The sequence below is a fragment of the Corythoichthys intestinalis genome, chromosome 21 (assembly GCF_030265065.1).
Source record: "Corythoichthys intestinalis isolate RoL2023-P3 chromosome 21, ASM3026506v1, whole genome shotgun sequence".
Classification (NCBI taxonomy): Eukaryota; Metazoa; Chordata; class Actinopteri; order Syngnathiformes; family Syngnathidae; genus Corythoichthys; species Corythoichthys intestinalis.
The window spans coordinates 36,666,932-36,694,332 of record NC_080415.1 but is presented as its reverse complement, the minus strand read 5'-3'; the positions used below and the strand labels follow the sequence as shown (position 1 = coordinate 36,694,332).

Genomic DNA, 27,401 nt, shown 5'->3' with positions numbered 1-27,401 from the left:
TTCGGCCCCCTTGAATCTTGCAACCTTTCGCCACATTTCAGGCTTCAAACATAAAGATATGAAATTTAATTTTTTTTGTCAAGAATCAACAACAAGTGGGACACAATCGTGAAGTGGAACAACATTTATTGGATAATTTAAACTTTTTTAACAAATAAAAAACTGAAAAGTGGGGCGTGCAATATTATTCGGCCCCTTTACTTTCAGTGCAGCAAACTCACTCCAGAAGTTCAGTGAAGATCTCTGAATGATCAATGTTGTCCTAAATGACCAATGATGATAAATAGAATCCACCTGTGTGTAATCAAGTCTCCGTATAAATGCACCTGCTCTGTGATAGTCTCAGGGTTCTGTTTAACGTGCAGAGAGCATTATGAAAACCAAGGAACACACCAGGCAGGTCCGAGATACTGTTGTGGAGAAGTTTAAAGCCGGATTCGGATACAAAAAGATTTCCCAAGCTTTAAACATCTCAAGGAGCACTGTGCAAGCCATCATATTGAAATGGAAGGAGCATCAGTCCACTGCAAATCTACGAAGACCCGGCAGTCTTTCCAAACTTTCTTCTCAAACAAGGAGAAAACTGATCAGAGATGCAGCCAAGAGGCCCATGATCACTCTGGATGAACTGCAGAGATCTACAGCTGAGGTGGGAGAGTCTGTCCATAGGACAACAATCAGTCGTACACTGCACAAATCTGGCCTTTATGGAAAAGTGGCAAGAAGAAAGCCATTTCTCAAAGATATCCATAAAAAGTCTCCTTTAAAGTTTGCCACAAGCCACCCAAACATGTGGAAGAAGGTGCTCTGGTCAGATGAAACCAAAATTGAACTTTTTGGCCACAATGCAAAACGATATGTTTGGCGTAAAAGCAACACAGCTCATCACCCTGAACACACCATCCCCACTGTCAAACATGGTGGTGGCAGCATCATGGTTTGGGCCTGCTTTTCTTCAGCAGGGACAGGGAAGATGGTTAAAATTGACGGGAAGATGGATGCAGCCAAATACAGGAACATTCTGGAAGAAAACCTGTTGGTATCTGCACAAGACCTGAGACTGGGACGGAGATTTATCTTCCAACAGGACAATGATCCAAAACATAAAGCCAAATCTACAATGGAATGGTTCAAAAATAAAGGTATCCAGGTGTTAGAATGGCCAAGTCAAAGTCCAGACCTGAATCCAATCGAGAATCTGTGGAAAGAGCTGAAGACTGCTGTTCACAAACACTCTCCATTCAATCTCACTGAGCTCGAGCTGTTTTGCAGGGAAGAATGGGCAAGAATGTCAGTCTCTCGATGTGCAAAACTGATAGAAACATACCCCAAGCGACTTGCAGCTGTAATTGGAGCAAAAGGTGGCGCTACAAAGTATTAACGCAAGGGGGCCGAATAATATTGCACGCCCCACTTTTCAGTTTTTTATTTGTTAAAAAAGTTTAAATGATCCAATAAATTTTGTTCCACTTCACGATTGTGTCCCACTTGTTGTTGATTCTTGACAAAAAATTTAAATTTTATATCTTTATGTTTGAAGCCTGAAATGTGGCGAAAGGTTGCAAGGTTCAAGGGGGCCGAATACTTTTGCAAGGCACTGTATATATTCGTCCGAGTTTTATTCATTTTTTTTCTTCATGCATTGCCAAAATGTATATGATCGGGAAAAATTATCGGGAATGATTGGAATTGAATCGGGAGCAAAAAAAAAGCAATCGGATCGGGAAATATCGGGATCGGCAGATACTCAAACTAAAACGATCGGGATCGGATCGGGAGCAAAATAACATGATCGGAACAACCCTAGTTCGCAACCATGTAGCTTAGTGTGGCAAATCCACCCGAACTAGTCAGCGCTGAGGAGTTCGGTTGGAGGTCGGGGGCTTCACACCAGCGAGTGAAACCAGGGCCAATGTTTATTCTGTATATCCTGGGAGCTTTTTTTTTTCCTCCTCAGACAAAACTTTTTGTCTCTTCTGTTGCTCTGCCATCTTCGTGCGAAAGCGTTCACACCGACTTCCACCTTTATAATGAATGGGGAAAGGGAGAAGTCACATATGCCGTAAATCAGTCAGCATATTTGCAGGGTTTTTTTTTGTGCGGCAGGATTCCTGCCACCCTCCTCAAAGTTAATAAGTGCCGGTGAAAGCGATACAGACTCCCTCAAGCTATAAAAGAGGTGTCATTCAACTAGTTGTCAGTCGACATATTATAACAAATGTTATGAAAATATTTGATAAAGGTTGAAAAGTTACCTAGGAACGGAACTCGTTCGTAACCCGGGGACCCCCTGTATTTATTTATCCATCTTCCTTCTAGGTATCAACGCTCAGGCCCGTAAGCTGCAGAAGAGTCGCTCCAGGGTTCATTCCACGCTCATATCGAGATCAAGCAGTCCTAGCCAAAAAATCTGGAGGAGTAAAAGCGACATGGACCTAATAGATGTGGATTCAGACACCAAAGAAAATCAGGTTGAAGGTTTGACCATGAATGGGACCTCAGTGGAGAGCCCGCAAGCAAGGGCAGAGCTGGATGACATTGAACTTGCAGTTCCCTCTAAGGGGGATGGTGCCTCTCAAACTAAAACAGAGAGCCTCTGTCCGTCGAGGCCGAGAGGTGAGCAGGAAGGAGAGGAGTTTGAAAGGGAGGAGACGGAAAGTAGTGACGATAACGCCACACAGTACTCCATTCACCCACCTCACGACTGTCCGTACCTGCTACTACTACACGGCCGCAGCCTTGTACAGGTATCTCATTCACTAACACACGCACATGCTCTCTGCGTAGCTATTTGCTCCCAAACATATAATGTATAGCGCTATTTACTGTATTCTTTGCGTTGAACCTCTCCCTGTGGGTCTCACAATTTACATTAACTACACTCTTGTGCTTGCATAGCAAAAATCTGCTAGCTTAAATGGTGTAAAATGCTAAAATGCTCTTCACAAATCGTTCAAACACATATTCTGACAAAAAAAAAAAAACGGTTAAACATACCAATAAACTTAATTCCGAATGCATAAATAAACAAAAACTTACCTTATGTTGGTCTTAACAGAGTTTCAGCCATGTTAAATGAGTTATGTCATATTCACCGTTGCTGCTAGAGTTCAGTGTATCCACCAAAATCAATAAAACTAAATGCAACACTTTACAACTACAAATACAAACAAACCATTACAACACCACTATAATTACACGAATACTCCAAGCAGCAAAATTTGATTCGAAGCTTTTTTCTGATCAAACTACTCAATCGATTAATCGTTACAGCAGTACAGTAGTGAATGCTTAGTTTGACTACACGGAATTAACTTTTTGGTATTAATAAGTTTTCATTTAATTTTGAATACATTGGTGCCTCCAGTAATGTATTTTCTGCACTATGAAGCGAGTGGGAGTAAAAGCGCTTCAATAAGCGGCCTATTGTAAAACTGTTTTCATATATACACATACATATATACGAGTTCCGTTTCTACGCTGCGACATAACCCAAATTTCCCTGAATTTTCCCGGAATTAATCCTTTAAGTACCCCTGAATACCCCCTAAATCTGAAAATAAATATCCCAAAAACATGTATTATACGTGATTGTACTGTCCTCGCCAAGAAGACCTACGCTGTTAACGCAGACCCGATTTACGACCCTACGCCGTAGCTTGACGTGCACCTCTAAAAAAATCCTGACTATGCGTCACCTCAACACGCTAGGACTGTAATTGGTCCGCACAGAACATTTTTTGCAGTTCAGCACAACAACACCGACAGCGATAGTTATGAGGTAGATATCTGTGACTTTTTTACAGACGCCATTTTTTTCATTGTGACGTAATTTGTTTAAAAGTTTAAAATAAAAGTTTTTTTTTTTTTTAAACAAAATATTAGACATCAATTAATGATTCTGAGCTAAAAATTATAGACATTTTGAATAATATAATTGCTTATAGAGATGCCGATCGATCGGGTCCGATCACGTCATTTTCAAAGTATCGGAATCGGCAAAAAAATATCGGCCATGCCTTTTTTAATATACTGTATATATATATTTTTTTTTATTAAATTGTTTTCTAATTGTATTTAACGTTACAGACATAATATGTTACACTCATCCAGAGTCTTTAGTTTAGGCTTAAGGTAGGGTTATCAAATTTATCCCTATAACGGGGGTAATTAATTTTAAAAAATGTATCACGTTAAATATTTAACGCAATTAATGCATGTGATGCACGACCCACTCACGCATTGTCGCGCTCAATTTGTAATGGCATCGTTTTACCCATTTAGAGAGATAAAAGGCAGTGTAAAATGAGTAGAGTGAATTTTGGCAGCCTTTGAAGCCTTTTTTAATAGGCTAAAGCAGGGGTGTCCAAACTTTTTGCAAAGGGGGCCAGATTTGGTGTGGTAAAAATGTGGGGGGCCGACCTTGGCTGACGTCCTTTACGTAGAACAATATGTTTAAGCAAATTTTAGCAAGCCATTCTGTGTGTCACATTTGCTTTATTTATTTATTTTTTTTAATTAATAATTTTAACAATCTCACAACTAGCCTTTGTGGTGTTATCTTTCGACTCTCGGGATCTTGCGAAATACTGCTGCTGTGAAATTAAACTAGCTTCAAGTTGCTTCAATTTCTCGCTGCGTATCTTCCCTGTAATCTTCTCGTACATGTCAGCATGTCTTGTTTGGTAATATCGCCTCACATTGAACTCTTTGAAAACAACAACTGTCTCTTTGCAAATGAGGCAGACACAGTTGTTGTGTATTTTAGTGAAGAAATAGTCCAATTTCCACCTATCCTTGAAGCGTCGGCCGTCGCAGTCCACTTTGTTTTTTGTTGTTGATTGTTGCCGTTTTAGAAAATTGGAAGTCAAGGTTCAACGGGGTAATGTTGCTTAGGAGAAGCATTTAATGTGTAAGCAGTACTGCTGACCAATTTAATAAATCTGTGTGCGGGCCAGACATTATTGATCTTATGACAGAGGCTGGGGGCCGGAGGAAATTTGACCAGGGGCCGCATTTGGCCCCCGGGCCGCACTTTGGACATGTCTGGGCTAAAGTCTTACAATCCCTCTCCCTACGATTAGAAATATCATGGGAAGCAATGTGGGGAAGCAAGGTAGCAATTGAACTTTTTCTTAACACCTTATGTTATTGCCCTACACAAAGAAGATATGTCAATTGGTAGCACTACGCACAGTCATGGTTCCACTTCCCATCATGCATTTAGGTTGAATGGCTGCAGTATCATTTATTGAAAGCTCAACAAATACACTAGATGGCAATATTTATTCACAATATACAAGGTCACATTTATCCTTTAAGAATTACAAGTGTTCCTATCCGTGGATCCCTCCCACAGAAAGAATGTTAATAATGTAAATGCCACCTTGAGGATTTATTGTTATAGTATACAAATACAGTACTTATGTACTGTATGTTGAATGTATATATTCGTCCGAGTTTTATTCATTTTTTTCTTAATGCATTGCCAAAATGTATATGATCGGGAAAAATTATCGGGAATTATTGGAATTGAATCGGGAGCAAAAAAAAATCAGATCGGGAAATATCGGGATTGGCAGATACTCAAACTAAAACGATCGGGATCGGATCGGGAGCTAAAAAACATGATCGGAACAACCCTAATTACTTACCTTGTATTCATGGCTGGGTTGAAACAAAAACGGTTGCGCGACGTCTGTAAACGAGGGTTTCCAGGGTAAAACGGGCAAATTAAAAATAGTTCGGGGGCTTAATGCGCCATGAATCTGCTATGGCAGCATATAGACATATTGTTTTATCAAACAACAGTTGTTTTGGCTTAAAATACAGCAGTTTCTTTTAAAGAGGAGTGCAAGAGCAGAAACTGCTTTTTCACTCTTGTCTGTGTTTTCCGCCATATACTTAAATATCTGCAGAAATGCGAGGGGTGTACTCACTGTTGTGATACACTGCACATACACCTTTTACATTTTGGAAAACAAAACCCCTTAACACGAGTATAAATTAAAGATGTCCGATCACGTCATTTTCAAAGTATCGGAATCGGCAAAAAAATATCGGACATGCCTTTTTTTAATATATATATTTCTTTTAATTAAATCTTTTTCTAATTGTATTTAACGTTACAGACAAAATGTCTTACATTCATCCAGTGTGTTTAGTTTTGGCTTAAAGTAGGGCTATCAAATTTATCGCGTAAACGGCGGTAATTAATTATTTTTTAATTAATCACGTTAAAATATTTAATGCAGTTAACGCTTGCGCTGCACGACCCACTCACGCATTGTCGCGTTCAATCTATAATGGCGCCGTTTTACCTATATATAGAGCTAACAGGCAGCGTAAAATGAGTAGAGAGAAATTTGGCAGTCTTTTTAATTGGCTAAAGCCTTAAAATCCCTCTCTCAACAGAACTATTGTGGGAAGCAATGTGGGGAAGAATGGTAGTGGTTGATCTTTTCCTTAACATCGTATGTTACTTCCCAACGCAGAGAAGATATATCAATTGGTGTCACTACGCACAGTCATGGTTGCACTTCCCATCATGCATTTGGGCAGAACAGTTAAATGGCTACAGTATCATTTTACTGAAAGCTCAACAAATACACTAGATGGCAATATTTAGTCACAATATACAAAGTCACATTTATCCTTTAAGAATTACAAGTCTTTCTATCCGTGGATCCCTCTCACAGAAAGAATGTTAATAATGTAAATGCCATCTTGAGGATTTATTGTCATAATAAACAAATACAGTACTTATGTACTGTATGTTGAATGTATATAGTCGTCAGAGTTTTATTCATTTTTTTCTTAATGCATTGCCAAAATGTATATGAAATTATCGGGAATGATTGGAATTGAATCGGGAGCACAAAAAAAAAACAATCGGATCGGGAAATATCGGGATCGGCAGATACTCAAACTAAAACGATCGGGATCGGATCGGGAGCAAAAAAATATGATCGGAACAACCCCAGTATAAATACATTAATTCATAGTACGTATTTATCATGCTAATATTCGTTGTATTTTACATATAGTATGTGAACAGTATTGTTGTGCTTATCTCCCTAGGACTTTGTCCTCTACCTACTTACGAGTCCAAGCATTGTATTAGGACAACAAAATGAGAGCAGAGATGTATCACAAGCAGACATTGTCCTCCAGGCTGAAGATATTCTTCCAAAGCATTGCGTTTTTCATCGCATTAGCACTAGCGGATCAACCATGCTGTGCCCTTTTCCTGGCGCTGTGGTCACAAGGAATGGCAACTTATTAAAAGAGAAAGTACAACTCTACCCTGGTGATGTCATCGGGCTTGGACAAAGCTACCTGTTTCTGTTTAAAGATCCCTTGATACACAAGGTAATAGTAATAAAGTTAAAAAATTCACTGTAATGCTTTTAATAACTTTGTTATTGTTTCTTTGTGTCAAAAGGACGTATACAATACTGCTCCAAAGGCCAGCTCGCCAACTCTCCCCCGCTTGTTTGGTCGCACTACACCTGCTCCGACAATAAGTCCGACAAGAGATGCGATACGCTGCGACGACTGCGGTGACTTTGCAAGTCTGACCGGCAAAAAATGCCTCAAGAGAAGACGTCCATTTCTGAAATCCCCAGAGGGTCACTGCTTGAATTTGAACTATCGGGTTGACGATGAGCATTTCATCATCAAACAAATAATTGCAAAAGGAAGCAGATTTGTCCAAGACGGACCTTCACTGAGTGTCTCGTTCCTGATGTGTCTGTGCATTCAGTATTCAGCTTCATATCTTCGTACCTCAGACCTGAGAAGGCTTCTGCTGCTTATTGCTAGTGAGATTCAGAGCGCTGTTTGGGTGAGTGCCAGTAGATTCATTGGTGTCATATTTTTCAATGTCATGAAATGTGTTAAAAGTGCTGATTTAAGTGTATACAGTGGTATGAAAAAGTATCTGAACCTTTTGGACTTTCTCACATTTTTGTATAAAATCAACATCAAATGTGATCTGATCTTTGTCAAAATCTCACAGATGAAAAAACAGTGTCTGCTTGAACTAATACCACCCAAACATTTAGAGGTTTTTGTATTTTAATGGGGATAGTATTGCAAACAATCAGAAAGGGGAAAATAAGTAATTGAACCATCACATTTGATATTTTGTGGCAGCAATAACTTCAACCAGACGCTTCCTGTAGCTGCAGATCAGTCTGGCACATCGATCAGGACTAATTCTTCTCTACAAAACTGCTGTAGTTCAGTCAGATTCCTGGGATGACTGGCATGTATCTCAATGGGGTTCAATTCTGGCCTTTGAGTTGGCAACTCCAGAACATGTATTTTGTTCTTTTGAAAGCATTCTGAAGTTGATTTACTTCTGTGTTTTGGATCATTGTCTTGTTGCAGCATCCATCCTCGTTTTGGCTTCAACTGTCTGACAGACGGCCCCAGGGTTTCCTGCAAAACATCCTGATAAACCTTTGAATTCATTCTGCCATTAATGATTGCAAGTTGTCCAGGCCATTATTAGGCAGCAAAACAGCCCCAAATCATAATGCTCCCTCTACCATGGGGATGAGGTGTTGATTTTGGCGAGCTGTTCCATTCTTCCTCCACTCATGACGTCTTGTGTTACTCCCAAACAATTCAACTTTGGTTTCATCAGTCCACAAAATATTTTGCCAAAACTTCTGTACAGTGTCCAAGTGCCGTTTTGCGAACAATAAACAGGCAACAATGTTTTTTTGTTTTTTTTTGGAGCTCCACAGCAGTGGAGTCCTCCCTTGAACACCATTCTTGGCCATAGTTTTACATATAGTTCATGTGTGCACAGAGTTATTGGACTGTGCCAGTGATTTCTGTAAGTCTTTAGCAGACACTCTAGGGTTCTTTTTTACCTCTGAGTATTCTGCGCTGAACTCTTGGTGTCATCTTTGGTGAACGGCAACTCCTTGGGAGAGAGGTAACAGTGCCAAACTCTCTCCATATGTAGACAACTTCTCTGACTGTCGATTGATGAACATCCAGACTTTTAGAGATGGTTTTGTATCCTTTCCCAGCTTTATACAAATCAACAATCCTTGATCGCGGGTCTTCAGACAGCTCTTTTGATCGAGCCATGATGCACATCAGACAATGCTTCTCATCAAGACAATTCTTACCAGGTGTGTGTTTTATAGTGGGCAGCTTTAAACCACTCATCAGTGATTGGGCACACACCTGACTTAAATTGTTTGGTAAAAATTGGTTTCAATTGCTCTTTAAGTCTCCTTAAGCGGAGGGTTCACTTATTTATTTCCCCCCTTCTGCCATTGTTTGCATGCTATCCTCATTAAAATATGAAAACTAGAGATGTCCGATCAGGTCATTTATAAAGTATCGGAATCGGCAAAAAAATATCAGACATGCCTTTTTTAAATATACATATATATTTTAATTAAATCGTTTTCTAATTGTATTAAACATTACAGACATAATATGTTAAACTCATCCAGAGTCTTTAGTTTAGGCTTAAGGTAGGGTTATCAAATTTATCCCAATAATTGCAGTAATTAATTTTTTAAAAAATGTATCACGTTAAAATATTTAATGCAATTAATGCATGCGCTGCACGACCCACTCACGCATTGTCGCGCTCCATCTGTAATGTAGCCGTTTTACCTATACAGAGAGCTAAAAGGCAGCGTAAAATGAGTAGAGTGAATTTTGGCAGCCTTTGGAGCCTTTTTTTAATTGGCTAAATCCTTACAATCCCTCTCCTACGATTAGAAATATCGTAGGAAGCAATGTGGGGAAGCAAGGTAGCAATTTATCTTTTTCTTAACACCTTATGTTATTTCCCAATGCAGAGAAGATATATCAATTGGTAGCACTATGCACAGTCATGGTTGCTAAAGGCGTGTTACATCCACCCATCATGCATTTGGGCATGGCAACAGTATCATTTACTGAAAGCTCAACAAATACACTAGATGGCAATATTTAGTCACAATATACAAAGTCACAAGTCTTTCTATCCGTGGATCCCTCTCACAGAAAGAATGTTAATAATGTGAATGCCATCTTGAGGATTTATTGTGATAATAAACAAATACAGTACTTATGTACTGTATGTTTAATGTATATATTCGTCCGAGTTTTATCCATTTTTTTATTAATGGATTGCCAAAATGTATATGATCGGGAAAAATTATCGGGAATGTTTGGAATTGAATCGGGAGCAAAAAAAAGCAATCGGATCGGGAAATATTGGGATCGGCAGATACTCAAACTAAAACGATCGGGGTCGGATCGGGAGCAAAAAAACATGAGCGGAACAACCCTAATGAAAACCTATCAAGGTTTGGGTGGTTTTAGTTAAAGCGGACACTGTTTTTTTCATGTGTGTGATTTTGACAAAGATCAGATCACATTTGATGGTGATTTTTTGCAAAAATGTGTTTTCATACCACTGTAACCAGATGATCGTAATAGATTATAGGCTTCTGAATCTGCATCCTTGTTATTTTTGTAGAAGGAATGACTTGGAAGACATTTTATACTGTATAAATACTCAACACAACCAGTTGCGCCTTTGTTTCGAGAAACCACTTCAGCCGGCTTCCTGATGAGTTGATGTTCACGTCACAATCAAAGTGTCCTTGGATCGGTTAAACTCGTGCGGACCACACACAATTGGATTTGTGGCATCATAACTACTGAACATGTTTGACATTCACAATGGGTGGCCTGATCATTTTCCAAACCGGGTCAGGATCATCTTACAAATGGGCCTCTGCTGATTTTGATTGGGACAGAGGGGAAAATGTAAAATTGGTTGCCAGCCAATCATAGGGCACAGAGAGACACCTACTGGCAATTTAGAGTATAGGTCGACTGATATGGGACTTTCAAATGCTGATACCAATATCTGAAAAATTCAGCCAATTGCCAATATCCGAAGCCGATTTTGGAGGCCGATATTTGAGGCCGATATAATGTTTTTTAAAGCATGTAGATTATGAAAAGCCATTTAAATGACCTGAGACTTAAAGGATTAATTTCTTTTTATGATTAAACACACATTCGGCAAGAACTGTAAATTATTTTCAAATAATTAAACTTGCTTGTTTCCGTGTGAGTCAAGGATCACACTTGAGATGAACAAACCACTAGTTTACTCATAAAACAATAAACTGTGAATAACCGATTGCCTTGCGTGCACACTTCCGTGTTAGTCTCATCAATACTGTCGCTATTTCAGTGATTGGTAACAGACATGACAGTAAGGGTATGGCGGCTCATTAGTGTCAAACATTTAACCAAATGCTCAACACCTACTAACGACAAGATGTAAACAAGTGAAATTGAGAGTTTAAGAGGATGCTCGCCATGCTAAAGCTAATGCTAACGTGAACGCTATGCTAACGCTATGACTTACATTTAGAGTGTAAGGATCACTCAGTAAACACCTAAAAGTCCTGGGGTTTTTTGGCAGTAAAGAAATACCAGAAAGGCATCAAATTACCCCCATACCAAGCTGACTACTTGGCTTTGTCAAACAATAGCGCACTCAAACAAGTAATCAAGCAGCCTAGGTGTGAAGAGGGGGTTTCACTCTGGATAGCTGCAATCTTGAATATTTGCAAATCCAGGGCTCCTTGGCTTTGTCAAACACGGAGGAACACTGAGATGGCCTGTCGCCGTCTTCTACAATATGATTGACATGACAGCACTGAATGCATATGTGTTGTATCAGGCATTCACCGGAAGGCAAGAGAGACGGGTGGACTTCTTGGTGGGTCTTGCAAAGGAATTGACTCACTCTCATGTGGGTGCAAAGAAGGCGCAGAAGGAAAAATTGCTTCGGCAACAACCTCTAACACCTAGACCCAGGAAAAGGACGAAGTGTCATATGTCACCACATAAAAAATGTTTTGTTTTTTATTACAACGTCCCTTGTACTGTGGGTAAACTGCAGCTTTTGGAATATGTAAAAAGGTTGTCCGCCCGATTGCCTGCCTGAGCGGTCCACTGTCCGACAAAGCGACAAAGCCAAGGCAGCCCTGCCCTGCAAACACTAAATATGCTAATTGGAGCAATCTAACCCTGTGGTTTTGCAAGTGTGAATGGGAATGGCTAATAAGGACCACAATGCTCACAAAAGATATGCCGATTAGGGTCTGATGACCCTTCTCTGGTTAGAAAAGGAATTTTTAATTTGAATTCCACTGATCCACCCTTGGTAGTTCTAGTGTTAAAAGGCTAAAGCAACATTGCATATTCTGTCATGCAAGATTAAAAAAAACCTTACTATATTTACAAAACAGGCAAGCTTGTAGCTTTCTGTATCAGCCTGCCTTCAAGCTGCTGCAAGGTCCTTCCGGGATTCTACCATCAGTTATCGGTGACCACAGTTGCCCACACAGATACCTGATCAAAATTATTTTTCATCGGCTTATTTCTATTTGTTAATCGGCCGATGGCTGATGTTGGAAAAAAGTCCCTATATCGGTCGACCTCTATTTTAGAGCATAGAAGTAATCATTTGTGTATAGTGGAGATGGGGTACTGCTGACCTCGACTCGGGATGTCATGAGTCGGTGTGGAGAATACGTCGAAGACCACCTCAATTCCACAGACACGCCTTCCTTTGAGGAAGCAGAGTCCGAGGACTCCGAGGTGGGCTCTCCTATCTCTGGGTCAAAGTAACTGAAGTGGTTGGAAAGTTCCCCGGTGGCAAAGCCCCGGGGGTCGATGAGATCCGCCCAGAGTTCCTAAAGGGTCTGGATGTTGTTGGGCTGTCATGGCTGACACACCTCTACAACATCGCGTGGACATCAGGGAAAGTGCCTCTGGATTGGCAGACCGGGGTGGTGGTCCTCCTTTTTAAAAGGGTGTGTTCCATTTATAGCAGGAGCACACTCGTCAGCCTCCCCGGTAAAGTCTATTCAGGGGTGCTGGAGAGGAGGGTTCCGACGGGAATGGAATCTCGGATTCAGGAGGAGCAGTGTGTTTTTCGTCCTGGCCGTGTAACAGTGGACCAGTTCTACACCCTCAGCAGGGTCCTCGAGGGTGCATGGGAGTTTGCCCAACCAGTCTACATCTGTTTTGTGGTTTTGGAGAAGGTGTTTGACCCTGTGCCCCGGGGAGTCCTGTGGGGGCTGCTCTGGGAGTATGGACTACCGAGCCACTTGGCAAGGGCTGTTCGGTCCCTGTACGACCGGTGTCAGAGTAAAGTCCTCATTGCCGGCAGTAAGTCGAATTCGTTCCCAGTGAGGTTTGGACTCCGCCAAGGCTGCCCGACTCTGTTCATAATTTTTATGGACAGAATTTCTAGTTGCAGCCAAAACGTTCAGGGGGTCTGTTTTGGTGGCCTCAGCATTGCATCTCTGCTTTTTGCAAATGATGTGGTGCTGTGGGCTTCATCGAGCCGTGACCTCGACCTCTCACTGGAGCGGTTCGCAGCTGAGTGTGAAGCGGGTGGGATGAAGATCAGCACCTCCAAATCCGAGACCGTGGTCCTCAGTCGGAAAAGGGTGGCGTGCCCTCTCCGGGTCGGGGACGAGATCCTGCCCCAATTAGAGGAGTTCAAGTATCTTGGGGTCTTGTTCACAAGTGAGGGTAGGAACGAGAGGTCGACAGGCGGATCGGTGCAGCATCTGCAGTGATGCAGACTCTGCACCGGTCTGTAGTGATGAAGAAGGAGCTGAGCTGAAGGGCGAAGCTCTCGATTTACCAGTCGATCTATGTTCCTACTCTCAACTATGGTCACAAGCTGTGGGTCGTGACCAAAAGAAAAAAATTTCAGATACAAGTGGCCGAAATGAGTTTCTTCTGCAGGGTGTTCGGGCTCTCCCTTACAGATAGGGTGACAAGCTCGGTCATCTGGGAGGGACTCAGTGTCAAGCTGCTAGTCCTCCACGTTGAGAGGAGCCAGTGGTTGAGATGCCTCCTGGACACCTCCCTGGAGAGGTTAGGGTTAGCCCGGGGACGACCCAGGATACGCTGGAGAGACTATATCTCTCGGCTGGCCTGGGGATGCCTTGGGATCTTACCGGAGGAGCTGGTTGAAGTGGCTGGCGAGAGGGACGTCTGGACTTTCCTGCTAAAGCTGTTGCCCCCGCGACCCGACCCTAGATTAAGTGGTAGATGATGGATAGATGGAGGCAATCATTTATATCACAACATTGATATTTTGCTTTGAATATTTCTCCAAACAGGAGCAAACCAAGGAAATATCAGCTTTCCCGAAGGAAGTGTAAGCCCTTGTTTCTGCCTCCAGACTTATTTGTGTAGTCATTCAGCTCCTTCTGATGAAAGCTTATACCTGGATGTCCTGCAACCTTTCAGCAACAAGGACATAATCACAGGACTGTTACCCCTAGTGGCGTGGTTGTCAAACAGCCTGGAGTTGCTCCAGTTCATCAAGAATCAGCTGCCTCTCATCTTGGAGTGGAGGATTCACCAAGAGAATGAAGACGCAAGAGAAGAAGACGACGATGGGGAGAACTTGGGTCAGTCACGTTTCGATCGTAACTCTTTCCAATGCTAACTGTGCTACATAAAACAATTACCAATACATTTAACGGACACAACAACGCAAGCTAGCACATGCCTGCATATTTACCAAGGCCCAGTCTAAATCACCTCCACGCTCAAAAAAAGACTTGCGCTAGCCTTGAAAATAGTTAGACTTGAACCTTTTGAGTTCAGCTAATGAAAAATTGCAGAAAAAAACAAAGTCTCAAGTTTACTATATTTTTGTTCATTGCGGTTGCTTATTTTGCAGACCTGCTGGAGCTACAGTTGTCCTGTGTGCGCTCAGCCAGTGAAGAAACAATAGAAGCCCTGGAGGAGGTCATCATGCTTACCTTTCAGCAGTCTGTGTACTACATTACCAAGGTGTGTGGATAAATGCACTGACACTATTAGGGGTGGGAAACTTTCAGGATACCATACGATTTGCTATACAAGGTTCATGATTATGTTACGATATGGCGACACACTGGTACCTCAACATACAAATTTAATTCGTTCCACGGCCTGCTTTGTAAGTCGTAATGGTCATACATTGGTATGAAAGAGCATCTGAACCTTTTGGAATTTCTCACATTCCTGCATAAAATCACCATCAAATGTGATCTGATCTTTGGCAAAATCACACAGATAAAAAAACAGTGTCTGCTTTAACTAAAACCACTCAAACATTTATAGGTTTTCACATTTGAATGAGGATAGTATGGAAACAATGACAGGAGGCGGAAAATAAATAAGTGAACCATCACATTTAATATTTTGTGGCCCCCCCCTTTGGCAGCAAAAAACTTCAACCAGATGCTTCATGTAGCTGCAGATCAGTCCGGCACATCGATCAGGACTAATCTTGACCCATTCTTCTCAACAAAACTGCTGTAGCTCAGTCAGATTCCTGAAATGTCTGACATGAATCACTGTCTTTAGGTCATGCCACATCATCTCAATGGGGTTCAGGTCTGGACTTTGACTTGGCCACTCCACAACGTGTATTATGTTCTGTCAGGAACGCGGGCAGGCAGGTGGTGTGGACCCAAATGCAGGGAAACAAAAATGCAGCAAGGCAGGGGGCGGTGAACTCAAAAAATGTTTTAATAATAACTAACAAAAACACAAAGTACAACCAAAAGGACTGGGGATCAAAAAGGCAATGTTTAAACACTTACTTAATCGGAGGGACTGGTACACGAGGGCTTGGCGACATTGACAATGACGCAACAACGAATGAACAGAAACTTGGAGTTTATATACACACAGAGACAAGGGGTAACGAGACAACGAGGAACAGATGGGTGACACAGGAGGATGCAGGAGGGAGGCTACACAAGGTGTAGGCACAATAGGTGAAATCAATGGGGACACACTAGGAGGGAACCAACACAAAACCTGACAATGTTCTTCTCAAACCATGCTCCATGCTTGCATGCTATCCTCATTCAAATATGAAAACTAGGGTTGTTCCGATCATGTTTTTTTTTGCTCCCGATCCGATCCCGATCGTTTTCGTTTGAGTATCTGCCAATCCCGATATTTCCCGATCCGATTGCTTTTTTTTTGCTCCCGATTCAATTTCAATCATTCCCGATAATTTTTCCCGATCATATACATTTTGGCAATGCATTGAGAAAAAAATGATTAAAACTCGGACGAATATATACATTCAACATACAGTACATAAGTACTGTATTTGTTTATTATGACAATAAATCCTCAAGATGGCATTTACATTATTAACATTCTTTCTGTGAGAGGGATCCACGATTTCTATTCTTAAGGGATAAATGTGACCTTGTATATTGTGTCTAAATATTGCCATCTAGTGTATTTGTTGAGCTTTCAGTAAATGATACTGTAGCCATTTCACTTCTGTCCAAATGCATGATGGGAAGTGCAACCATGACTGTGCGTCGTGATACCAATTGATCTTCTCTGCGTTGGGAAATAAAATAGGGTGTTAAGAAAAAGATCAACTACTACCTTACCTCCCCACATTGCTTCCCACGATATTTCTAATTGTTGAGAGAGGGATTGTAAGGCTTTAGCCAATTTAAAAAAAGCTTCAAAGGCTACTCAAATTCTCTCTACTCATTTAACGTTGCCTTTAACTCTATGTATACGTAAAACGGTGCCATTATAGACTGAACACGACATGATAGCCCTAGTTTAAGCCAAAACTAAAGACTCTGGATGAGTGTAAGACATTTTATCTGTAACGTTAAATACAATTAGAAAACGATTTAATCAAAAATATACTGTATACAGTGGGTGTATATATTAAAAAAAGGCATGTCCGATATTTTTTCGCCCTTCGACCGGGACTAATAAAAACCTATAAATGTTTGGCTGGTTTTGGTTAAAGCAGACATTGTTTTTTCATCTGTGTGATTTTGAGAAAGATCAGATCACATTTGATAGTGATTTCATTCAGATATGTGAGAAATTCCAAAATGTTCAGATACTTTTTCATACCACTGTATACCAGTGCTTCCAGAACTGTGATAATCAACGTGTAGAACAGTGCAAAATGTTAATCAGGCCCAAGACGATCACATTTGACTGACTAATAAAATTAAACATCATCCTTAGAACAGACTGGAGCTTTTAAAGATTTGTCAGACATAAAATATAAAACTTCAGCCAAGCCACTGGTTAGTATCAGGTTTTTATTTGTTTTTTTGTCTCTGTACTAAAGAAGAAGGGGATATGAAAGAGTTTTGGTTGACCCAGTTGCTAGTTAACCACACATTGTGCCACCGGTCATGTCATCCATCATGCTTGTCATCTCACCACAGGATCCTCCTCTTTCCCCGAATGAAAGAACAGAATTAGCGAGGAATGCGATGAAGTCTAAGTTAAGTTTAGTGTTGAAACGTCCTTGTTAGAAGTTCATATATGCGCCTCGTTATCGTCTAGCCATTTTGAATTATGAGGAGGGGAGATGTAAGAAATATTCTACGTCCACTTTAAATTTGCATTTTTGATTCAATGTGGTGAATATTGCTGCCGCGTGGAAAACAACAGGCGCCATTAATGACAAGCTATTTCAACTAAAGACATGTGTTGATGGATATGCGCACGTCTCCAGACTTGCGGGCAGACTGTTTATTTGCCGTCGATGATGAACGCACAATTTTGACTCTTAGACAATACAGTACTTTGGACGAATTAAATAAATCAAGGATAAAAGGTTGGTTTCGTTCTCACTGCTTGGCTTCACCGTGTGCCATTTTCCAACCGGGAAAAAAGTTATTTTCCCCCCATTTCCATTCTCATGCGGGATGGGCGCCGCGGCGTGTTCCATTCGCGTTCATGTTTTTCCCCGCCTACTTAGGGCTTCGCTGTGAAAGTAAAATGATCTGCTTAGGGCGGATTCCTTCAGAACTCTTCACTCAGCAGTCTTGTTAGTGCACCATGCCAAGCCCGCATGAACCATATTCAGCTTTTTTGGGGGGGCGGGGGGAATGTGGACCTAGTGCCGGTGCTGGCCTTGGTGGGCGTAAAAGCGAGATTGCTGGGGAAAGGGGATGTCTGTGTACAATTAGCCTAGACAGAGTGGTCATTGTCTATACTTACTCTGCAGAGTAGTGAGGACCTTTTAGTGAGAGAAAAGCAAAAATGCCTTCATTTTTGATGATTCCTCCAGTTTTGTCTGTATAAGCCCATCAATAATGTTGCATTGCAAAGGTCTTTCAAGGAGGGGAAGCTGAAAGTGTGTCCCTCTGCGAGTGCTTTGTGACGGCGGAGGGGCTCAACGGTACCTGCTGCTCGGTAGGGAAAGAAACTAGAGTGACAGAAGTCGGTCTACGAACACCAGCAGCTGCAAAAGAAAAAAACACCAGAAAGACTGGCTTGATTTTTCTTTTTAAAGGTGCAAAATGGGATTTTTAGAGTTCAGTAGATGGGGCTTTGCATTCGACGCTGGGAATTTTTCGAACGACCCCCCAAAATGTTCCGTTCATCCATAAACGCAGGTTTTTTGAAGAAAAAAAAAATTTAAAATGCTACTTGTCCTATAATTTTCAACCAAATCGCATAATTTACGCATCAAAAATTCCAGCAGGATAAGGGGCAAAAAAGTGGTATTCAGATTTAGCCAAAAACTGTTCCACTCATTTCTAACCGGATAGCATTGACAGCCATGCGCGTCCAAATTTCCCGTTCATTTTCAATGAAGGGAAAACAGGTCCTTGTGATTTTTGACCACTGACCATGACATTCAACTGGCGCCCAAGTAAGTCAATGCCATCGACAGCCATGTACGTCCAAATTTCCCCTTCATTTTCATCGGTGTGGTTGTGATTTTTGACCAAAACTTACCATTACAGCCCATTCTAATGCCACCCATGTAAATCCATGCCATGCAACAGTATGTGTCCCCGAAATGTCCACAAATAAACAGGAAATGATACGATATCAACAGAACGTGTCCCCTGAATGTCCCCAAATCTACAAGAACTGACCTGATAGATCTTTATCTACCAAAGCAAAGCCCCAGCGTAATTTCTCCATGAATTGCAGTTTAGTTTAAAATACTTTAGTAGTCCATGCATGCTCCACCAATGCACTGGTGAGTACACAGAACCAGGACAGTTCAATTGGAGACTTCCCCAAAAAGCTCCTTTACCTTAAGCAGCGGTTTCGCCTAATCTCTGCTTGGCAAAAACACTTTTTAACCCACCTAAGACTTACTGTTTTTACATTTCTGGTGCTGATTTAATGGATCAAACCAGGGGTTAGGGTGTCCATTGCTTCAATCGCGATCTACAAGTCATATATTGTTAATTTAAATTGTGTGAGCAGCATATGTGGTTATGCAAACCAAAATACTGTTAAGGTAGATCGCGGGGGGTTGTCTCATTGAAAAGTAGATCTTGGATCAAAATACAATGAGCACCCCTAGAAAAATGCTTGTTGCTTTATGTTCATGCTCATAGGCGGAGCTAGGCTGTTTTTGGATTGTAAAAACTAAAGATCCTTAGCACCCCCTGGTGTGAGTGATTTCCAGCACCCCTGATTTCCTCTGTACAAGTAACATAGGTGGTAATCTCCCTCATATGGTCAATAATGACTGCTTGAAATTTCAACTTTTCTGACCTACCAGTCGGACAGTTCAGTTTACCGTACAATTAATGCAGTTAACTACTGTATGTACTTCCAGGTTCTGTATCCTAGCCTTCCGGGCTTTCTGGACTGCAACCCATTCAAGGAAGGCCTTGAGGGACACTCCCTGACTGACGAGAGTATTCCACCCCAACATAGCAGCGAGTTGACGGCCCGTGATGGAGTCCAGCAGGTTTTGGAGGTCCTATCCGAAACACAGAACCTACTGTTAGACTGTCAGCTCCACCCTGAGATTTCCACACAGCTCAATGCCTTCCTATTCTACTTCATCAATGCGTCGCTCTTCAACTTACTCATGGAGAGAGGTAGCGGAACATCGTCACAGTTTGAGGTTTCAATTGAGATGAGTTTTAGCACTAGTAGATGTCCAATCTGTTTGAAGTGGGAGGGATGGCAGTGAGTGTAAGAATGTTGGGAGGTCTATGACTATCAATGGCAGCTAATAAGTTAATTCCCGGGGCATTTCAGATCATTTCCTGTTGATTTTGGTTTACAGAACAGAAAGTGATTTAAGAATGTCTTCAAATGAATAGAAAGTGATTCAAAACGAACTGGAAATCACCTGTAAATGCCCTAAAACGAACAAGACATGACCTCAAATGCCCTCCAAAACCGGGAAGACCAGCTGTGAATGCTCTATTTTCAATGCCATTGACACCGATAGACGCCCAATGCACATGAACAAGAAAGCCCGGCAGGGAATGATTTAAATAGCATTCAACGCTTATCAAATTCACTGTTGACTTTGAGAATTTAAACCTTTATTTTGGTTGGATTTTTGTTGCAACGCTGACTCGCGGTGCGTCACACGGATTTGAATCAAAGACAGATGGGCTATTAAATCTATAGCCAGTCGGTAATAAAATGCAACTCACTAAATCACCCTATTTATGTCGTGATCAATTTCAAAGAGGAGTTTTTCTTGATGTCTTTGCAGGCGCGGAGCCAGGTTTTTTTCAGCGGTCGACAGGCATGCACATACGGACCAATTTTGACTTGTTCCTAAACTGGTCCCAGACGGCCGGATTGGAAAAATTGGCATTTGAGCGCACGCGCGCCCTCTCGTCGGCGATCTGTCTTCTTACGACGCCTAAGAAAAATTTATTCCAGGTGAAAAACATGTACACTGACTATTTTGTCCCATTGTATGCTATTTAGAGAAGAGTGAGTACAACAGAGCGGTTTTATCAACCCAATTTATTTGTGTGTGTGCACGTATTAGACCTCTTGGACGTCGTTACGATCTGACTTCCCTGCCCTGAATGCGGCTCAGCTGAACCACCTGCTTAGTATTTATATCCCGACATGTCCCGCCAGGCACAAATGGAATCCCTGTGCCAGAGACCAAACCGAAGCGCATAGAACCGGTAAGAGTTGCCCACACAAGAGTATAACATTTGATTCATTGATAATTCCATTCTATTCTATTTTTAGAGGACATTCTGCAGAGTTTCGATACCCACCATCCTCTTGTGCTACCAGATGAAGATTACCAGTTCATTGTGGGAAGCACAGTAACAGATTCTGGACTAATAGAACACTTAAACAAGCTTCGAGTGTTCATTTTCAACCTGTCTAATTTACAGCAACACCAGGTAACCGGGACACATTTTATGTTGAAAGTACTGTCAAACAATGGTGGTTACTCGCTGCACAGTTCTAAGATTTAGGGTTCGTTTTTTGCAGACAATTGGACTCGAGTCTCAAATTTGGGACTCGCAACTTGACTTGGACTCAAAAGAAAAATGCAGACTCAGACTTGACTAGCTTCAGCTGAGAGGATCTGAGACTCGAGACTCGACTCTACTTGTCTGGCAATAACTCAAGTCTTGACTCGACTCGTGAGACAATGACTCGAGACTCAAAAAACTTGAATCATAGATTAGTTCCCACCTGCCAGTGATTAGCTTGGTCGTATTGGCCATTCTCGCCACACTCTCACGTAACTCGACAATCTTTCGACTTGCTCGACTCGTCTTTACAACCTTGTGACTCGGCTCAAGTCGATGTGACCTCAAGATTCAACTCGAATTGCAGACCTGTTAAGTTTCACGATTTGGTCGGGAGACTTCCGATTTTGACCCCAATGCTCACGCCTCACGATTAGAAAGCCAAATCTCCCGATTTTTCAAAAATGTCAAATTTTTTTTTTTTTTACGTTTTTGTTTGTCACCGTTTTGTAACGATAGCATTCGGCCCGATTCGGAAAGTGACCAACAACGAATAGCCTGGCCGTCTCCGACTTCCCCGCCCTCACTCCCCTTCAGAGCTGGAAAAGCCCAACCAATCATCTGACAGGGAGGGAAGAGGCGAAGCACCACCGACTTCTCAAGATGCTGGCACTAATAAACCGGCTTTTAGACTGGTTCAAGTCTTTATTTTGGAAGGAAGAGATGGAGCTGACCCTGGTCGGCCTCCAGTATTCGGGAAAAACGACGTTCGTCAACGTAATTGCCGTAAGTCTTACCTGCCAGCGATAGCTAACTAGCCTAATGCTAATAGCATTAGAGCTAATGATGGGAGAACGATGAGGAAGAAGTCGCTGCTTTACTCTGTGTTTTCGTGGATCAAACATCATGGAATATTAAACCACTGCGGTCCTACCCCCACAATATATGAATTTAAGTGAGAAAGCATATCGTTACTTACTTGAAGTTTAATCATTTAGATTCGCTATTATGCTAAAGCTAAAGTGTATACTACACACTTTATTACATTATATCATTATTACTGTGCTGAAACAAAAAATATAAAGTTTCAATTCTAGGTTACAATTCAATTAAAAAACTGCCATGACAAAGATACTTTTAAAAACAAATATGATCCGCGACCCTCGTGAGGAATAAGCAGCATGGAAAATGAATGAATGATTAATTTTCTAAATGATGTAATTAATGTTTTTAATCTTGCTGATTTAGTCTGACGAAACCCTAATTGGAGTGATGGTTGATGAGATGAAGAGGCTGCTGAGGAAGCTGATGTCCAAATTTGTGCAAATGGATGTGATCAGGAACGCTGAGGATATCCTAGATGTTGATTACAGGAACAAGGAGAACTGGCATGACACAGGCAACATAGCAGTATCACATGATGCCAGACAATACATGGAGCAAGTTGAAGACTATCTCTGATGCCACCAAAAAGAGGTTCTTTGACAATGTAGTTAATTTTTACACAAGTGTTGTGACCAAAATGAACTTGAAAAAAAATGGTTGCATTTTGTCTTAGTGATTGTCGTGCGCGCGTCATCGGGGTTGGCAAACAGAAATCTCCCTATTTGCAATTTCTACAACTTAACAGGTATGGAATTGATTTGACATGACCTAAAAACTCAACTCAACAGAACCTTATGACTCGATTCTACTCATGAGATAATGACTGGAGACTCGACAAGCTGACTCAAAAAACATGGATCTTAGATTAGTTCCTACCTGCCAGTGATCTGCTTGGTCGTATTGGCTGCTCACGCCACACTCTCACCTGTGACTCGACTTGACTCAACTCGACAACGTTTCGACTTGTGTCGACTCGTCTTTACAACCTTGTGACTTGACTCGACATGACCTAAAGACGCAACTCGACTTGAGTCGACATAACCTTATGACTCGACTCAACTCGTGAGACAATGACTCGAGACTCGACAAGCTGACACAAAAAACCTGAATCATAGATTAGTTCCCACCTGCCATTGAACCGCCTTGGCCACTCTCACCACGCCCTCACGAACTAACCTGTGACTCGACTTGTCAACCTTTTGACTTGTCTTTACAATCTGTGACTTGACTCGATATGACGTCAAGACTCGACATCCCCTTATGACTCGACTTGACTCGTGAGACAATAACTTGAGACTCGACAAGCTGACTCCAAAAACTTGGTTCATACATTAGTTCCTACCTGCCAGTGATCCACTTGGTTGCCTTGGCCACTTTCATCACGCCCTCACGGAACAACCTGTGACTCGACTCGACAACCTTTTCAATCGACTAGACTCAACATAACCTTATGACTCGACTCAACTCATGACAACTCTCGCCACGCCCACATGGAACAACCTGTGATTTGACTCAACTGAACAACCTTTTGACTTGACATGATTCGTCTTTAAAACCTTACGACTCAGCATGACTCGACATATTCTCGAGACTCGACCTGACTCAACCTTATGACTCGACTCGACTCGACTCGTAAGACAATGACTCGTGACTCACAAGCTGACTCAAAAAACTTGGATTATAGATTAGTTACCAACTACCAGTGATCCGCTTGGTCGCCTTGGCCACTCTCGCCGCGCCTTCAGGGAACAACATGTGACTCAGCTTGACTCGACAAGCTTTTGACTTGACACGACATGTCTTTACAACCTTGTGACTCAGCTCGACTCGAAATGACCTCAAGACTCGACAAGCTGTTTCAAAAAATTTGGATCATAAATTAGTTGCCACCTGCCAGTGAACCACTTGGTCACTGGGGCCGCTCTCGCCACGCCCTCATGGAACAACTTGTGACTTTACTCGACAACCTTTTGACTTGACATGACTCGTCTTTACAACCTTGTGGCTCGGCTCGACTCAACTCGACATGACCTCGAGATTCCACTCAACTTGACTCGACATAACCTTATGACTCGACTCGTGAGACAATGACTGGGGACTCAACAAGCTGACTCAAAAAACCTGGATCATAGATTAGTTCCCACCTGCCAGTGATCGTATCGTCTTAAGAATCGATATTGTATCATCATGAAGTTGATGATTTACACCCCAAGTAAATATGAGGCAAAGATAACCCAAGTAAACTTGACATGACTCGTCTTTACAAGACTGTGACTCGGCTCGACTCGACATAACCTCGAGACTTGACTCAACTCCTTGACTCGACTCAACTCGTGAGCCAATGACTTGAGACGCGACAAGCTGACTCAAAAAACTTAGATCATAGATTATAGTTCCCACCTGCCAGGCAACCACTTGGTTGCTTTGGCCGATCTTGCCACGCCCTCATGGAACAACCTGGGACTCTACTCGACAACCTTTTGACTTGACACGACTCGTCTTTATAACCTTGTGACCCGGTTTGACTCGACATGACCTCCAGACTCGACTTGACTTGACATAACCTTATGACTCGACTCGACTCATGAGACAATGACTGGAGACTCAACAAGCTGACTCAAAAAAACCTGGCTCATAGATTAGTTCCCTTCTGCCAGTGATCGTATCGTCTTAAGAATCGATATTGTATCGTCATGAAGTTGATGATTTACACCCCAAGTAAATATGAGGCAAAGATAACCCAAGAAAACCTAAAATGCAATTTCTAAGCAATAGTTTTATTTATTATGGAAACAAATTATTCAAATGATGTGAAAACGATTAACTCGAGTCTTTCACAACTCGGTAGAAAGATTTGAGTAGATTGTTTTGTTTTGTTTTTTAGCATGAACTGGCTTTTAGAGTCTTGCCACAGAATTTTAATCAGATTCAAGTTCAGCCTTTGACTCGGCCGCTCTAAAACCTTCATTCTGTTTCCCTCCACCCACTCAGAAAGTGGGTTGCTGTTGCATTTTGAATCATTTTCCTCAGTAATTCACCCAAGTCCAAAAGTATCAAAGCAGTCTATCACCATTATGTTTTACTGTTGGTCAACTCCCTTGGTTTTATGTCAATTTTTATTTCAGGCTTTCACTGAAGCCAATTTCATTCAGGAAACAATGGAAACCCCCGAACATCTGTTGTTATCTCAGCCCACTGTCCAGACTCTTCAATCATTGCCTGACTCACCTCCATCAACTCCCTCCTCCATCCACGGATACCTGGATGACTTGAGCTCCTGCGGTGCTCACCTCTTGTCCCAGAAGCTTCGGAATCTAGAGCTTCAAACAGGAGACATGGAGAGCAATGAGATCAGTAGGTCAACAATGGACCGCTCCTGTCTCCTCACTCCACCCAACACCCCCCTCATCCTAGATCCTGTTCATTTGCCCAAAGAAGACCAAGATGCACAAGCCTCCTCAGATGAAGGTACTTTAGGACTTCACCTAACCCTTAATGCTAGTTCGCTGAAATTCTTTTTTAACATTGGGTCTTAAACCAAGGTTGATCAAACCCCAGTGGTTCGGCAAAGGTTAATCAAGACACGCATATTCATACGCTGACTAAATCTACGCACAGCAACATTTTAGGCCAGGTTTGGGACTGGTTTGCTCCCAATGTAAAGGCTTTATTCAAGCTGTGATTAACTCGATTAAAAATTTTAATCGTTTGACAGCCCTAATTATTATATCAGTGTTGAATTTGGGGGTGGGGGTGGAGGGGTGCTTTTTTTAACCAAAACTTTTTGGTGGATGACATGCGAAACTCGTTGTGTTCGGCACCTTTAACGAGGTAAAGAACCACAGTTTTCGAATAACCTTGCACTACTTTCTCATCAGGTGGTTTAATGTCGGAATGTCTAGCTGCACTGAAAGATGACCATCTCTCTCAAGATTACACCAGTATGAAAAGGATTTTCGAACTCATAGAGGAGGAGGAAGAGGAAGCCGAAGACGTAAGCAACCATTTCGATGATAACAACGACGAGATCTTCAGTTTGGAGCTCGAGCGGGACGGAAACGGTCTTGGTCTTGCGCTAATCGACACGAGGGTTAGTTAATTGTAGCCTACAAATAGGGACACTATGGTAATGAAAAAAACAAACATTTTTTTTCCCCAGGACATGCCATTGAAGGTAAAAGGCATCTTCATCAGGGCAGTGGTTCCTGACAGCCCTGCAGCCCGCTGTGAGAAGCTGCAACCAGGAGATCGGATCCTTGCCGTTAATGGAGTTAGTCTGCTTGGCCCTAACTGCCTAAGGTAAACAGTCGAAAATCTTTATATTAAAAAATGTTTTCCAAATAATTTTAAATGATCTTTATCTCTTTGAAAACTTTTTTTTTCTTCAGTGGCAAGGATTTGATGCAGTCATCAGGTGATAGACTGAGATTATTGGTGGTCAGATCTGATTGGATGGCCAAGGCTATACAGACTGAATGCTGACACCGCTTAGGGTTTGTGTCCGTCTCGACTTTGAATGGAACTTTGGTGCTCAAATAAGAACCAGAGCCGAACACATTAAACTTGATGTTGAGCTCTTCACTGACTACCACAAGGAGAGTATTGTTTATTCTGAAGACAAAAATGCACTAAATTGTATATGTATTCTTCTTTTTAAAAAATGCTGTTTTTTTTACTACGTCGCTGTGAATAAAACATTTTTGAATGAATTTTCAATGTTTGCTTTGAGACATTATTTGGCATATGACTTCATCGAATCTTCCAGTCTTAGTCCTTTACGCCATCTACTGCTCAAAATGAGAATACAACAGTTTGCTAGTACGTACTAGTATAGTCATTAATGATGAAAGAAAATGAAGTAACATTGACAACTTTTTGGGGGGTCAAAAATGACTCATGTCTAATGTATTATAAGAAATTATTTTTTTTAAATGTTGTGTTTTCTGATTTACATGACCACATTTGTCTTTTTTTGGTAACAGTACTACAACCCATAGCAAAAAGTATGGAATCACCAGTCTCGGACAAGCACTGTCTCAGACATTTTATCATGTAGAACAAACTCTGATAGCTTGAAAAAAAATTATGAATTAGTTCAAAAGGGCAACTCTTTAGCTTTCAAAAACACTAAAATAAATGATTAAAAAAACATTGTGGTGGTCAGTAAATGTTAATTTTATAGGGCAAATAATTATATACAAAAATTTAGCAAAGCGCAGATGA

At 41.5% G+C, this 27,401-nt stretch overlaps 1 protein-coding gene across 3 annotated transcripts in view; it reads left to right on the top strand.

Moving 5' to 3' along the window:
• radil2b (Ras association and DIL domains 2b) overlaps positions 1-26,890 on the top strand; it is a 42,027-nt gene extending 15,137 nt beyond the window's left edge. For 2 of the 3 annotated variants that reach the window (XM_057826999.1, XM_057826997.1), the window contains 14 exons: positions 2,320-2,747; positions 7,081-7,371; positions 7,445-7,846; positions 14,190-14,227; positions 14,320-14,483; positions 14,759-14,871; positions 19,661-19,928; positions 20,561-20,733; positions 20,846-20,990; positions 21,058-21,218; positions 25,304-25,646; positions 26,057-26,268; positions 26,338-26,477; positions 26,567-26,890. In XM_057826999.1, coding sequence (XP_057682982.1) covers positions 2,320-2,747; positions 7,081-7,371; positions 7,445-7,846; positions 14,190-14,227; positions 14,320-14,483; positions 14,759-14,871; positions 19,661-19,928; positions 20,561-20,733; positions 20,846-20,990; positions 21,058-21,218; positions 25,304-25,646; positions 26,057-26,268; positions 26,338-26,477; positions 26,567-26,660 — 2,972 coding nt within the window. In that variant the 3' untranslated portion in view covers positions 26,661-26,890. Of the gene's footprint in view, positions 1-2,319; positions 2,748-7,080; positions 7,372-7,444; positions 7,847-14,189; positions 14,228-14,319; positions 14,484-14,758; positions 14,872-19,660; positions 19,929-20,560; positions 20,734-20,845; positions 20,991-21,057; positions 21,219-22,541; positions 22,770-25,303; positions 25,647-26,056; positions 26,269-26,337; positions 26,478-26,566 lie in introns of those variants that run through there. The other variant, XM_057827000.1, reaches the window with a different exon arrangement.
• Positions 26,891-27,401: the final 511 nt, after the last annotated feature.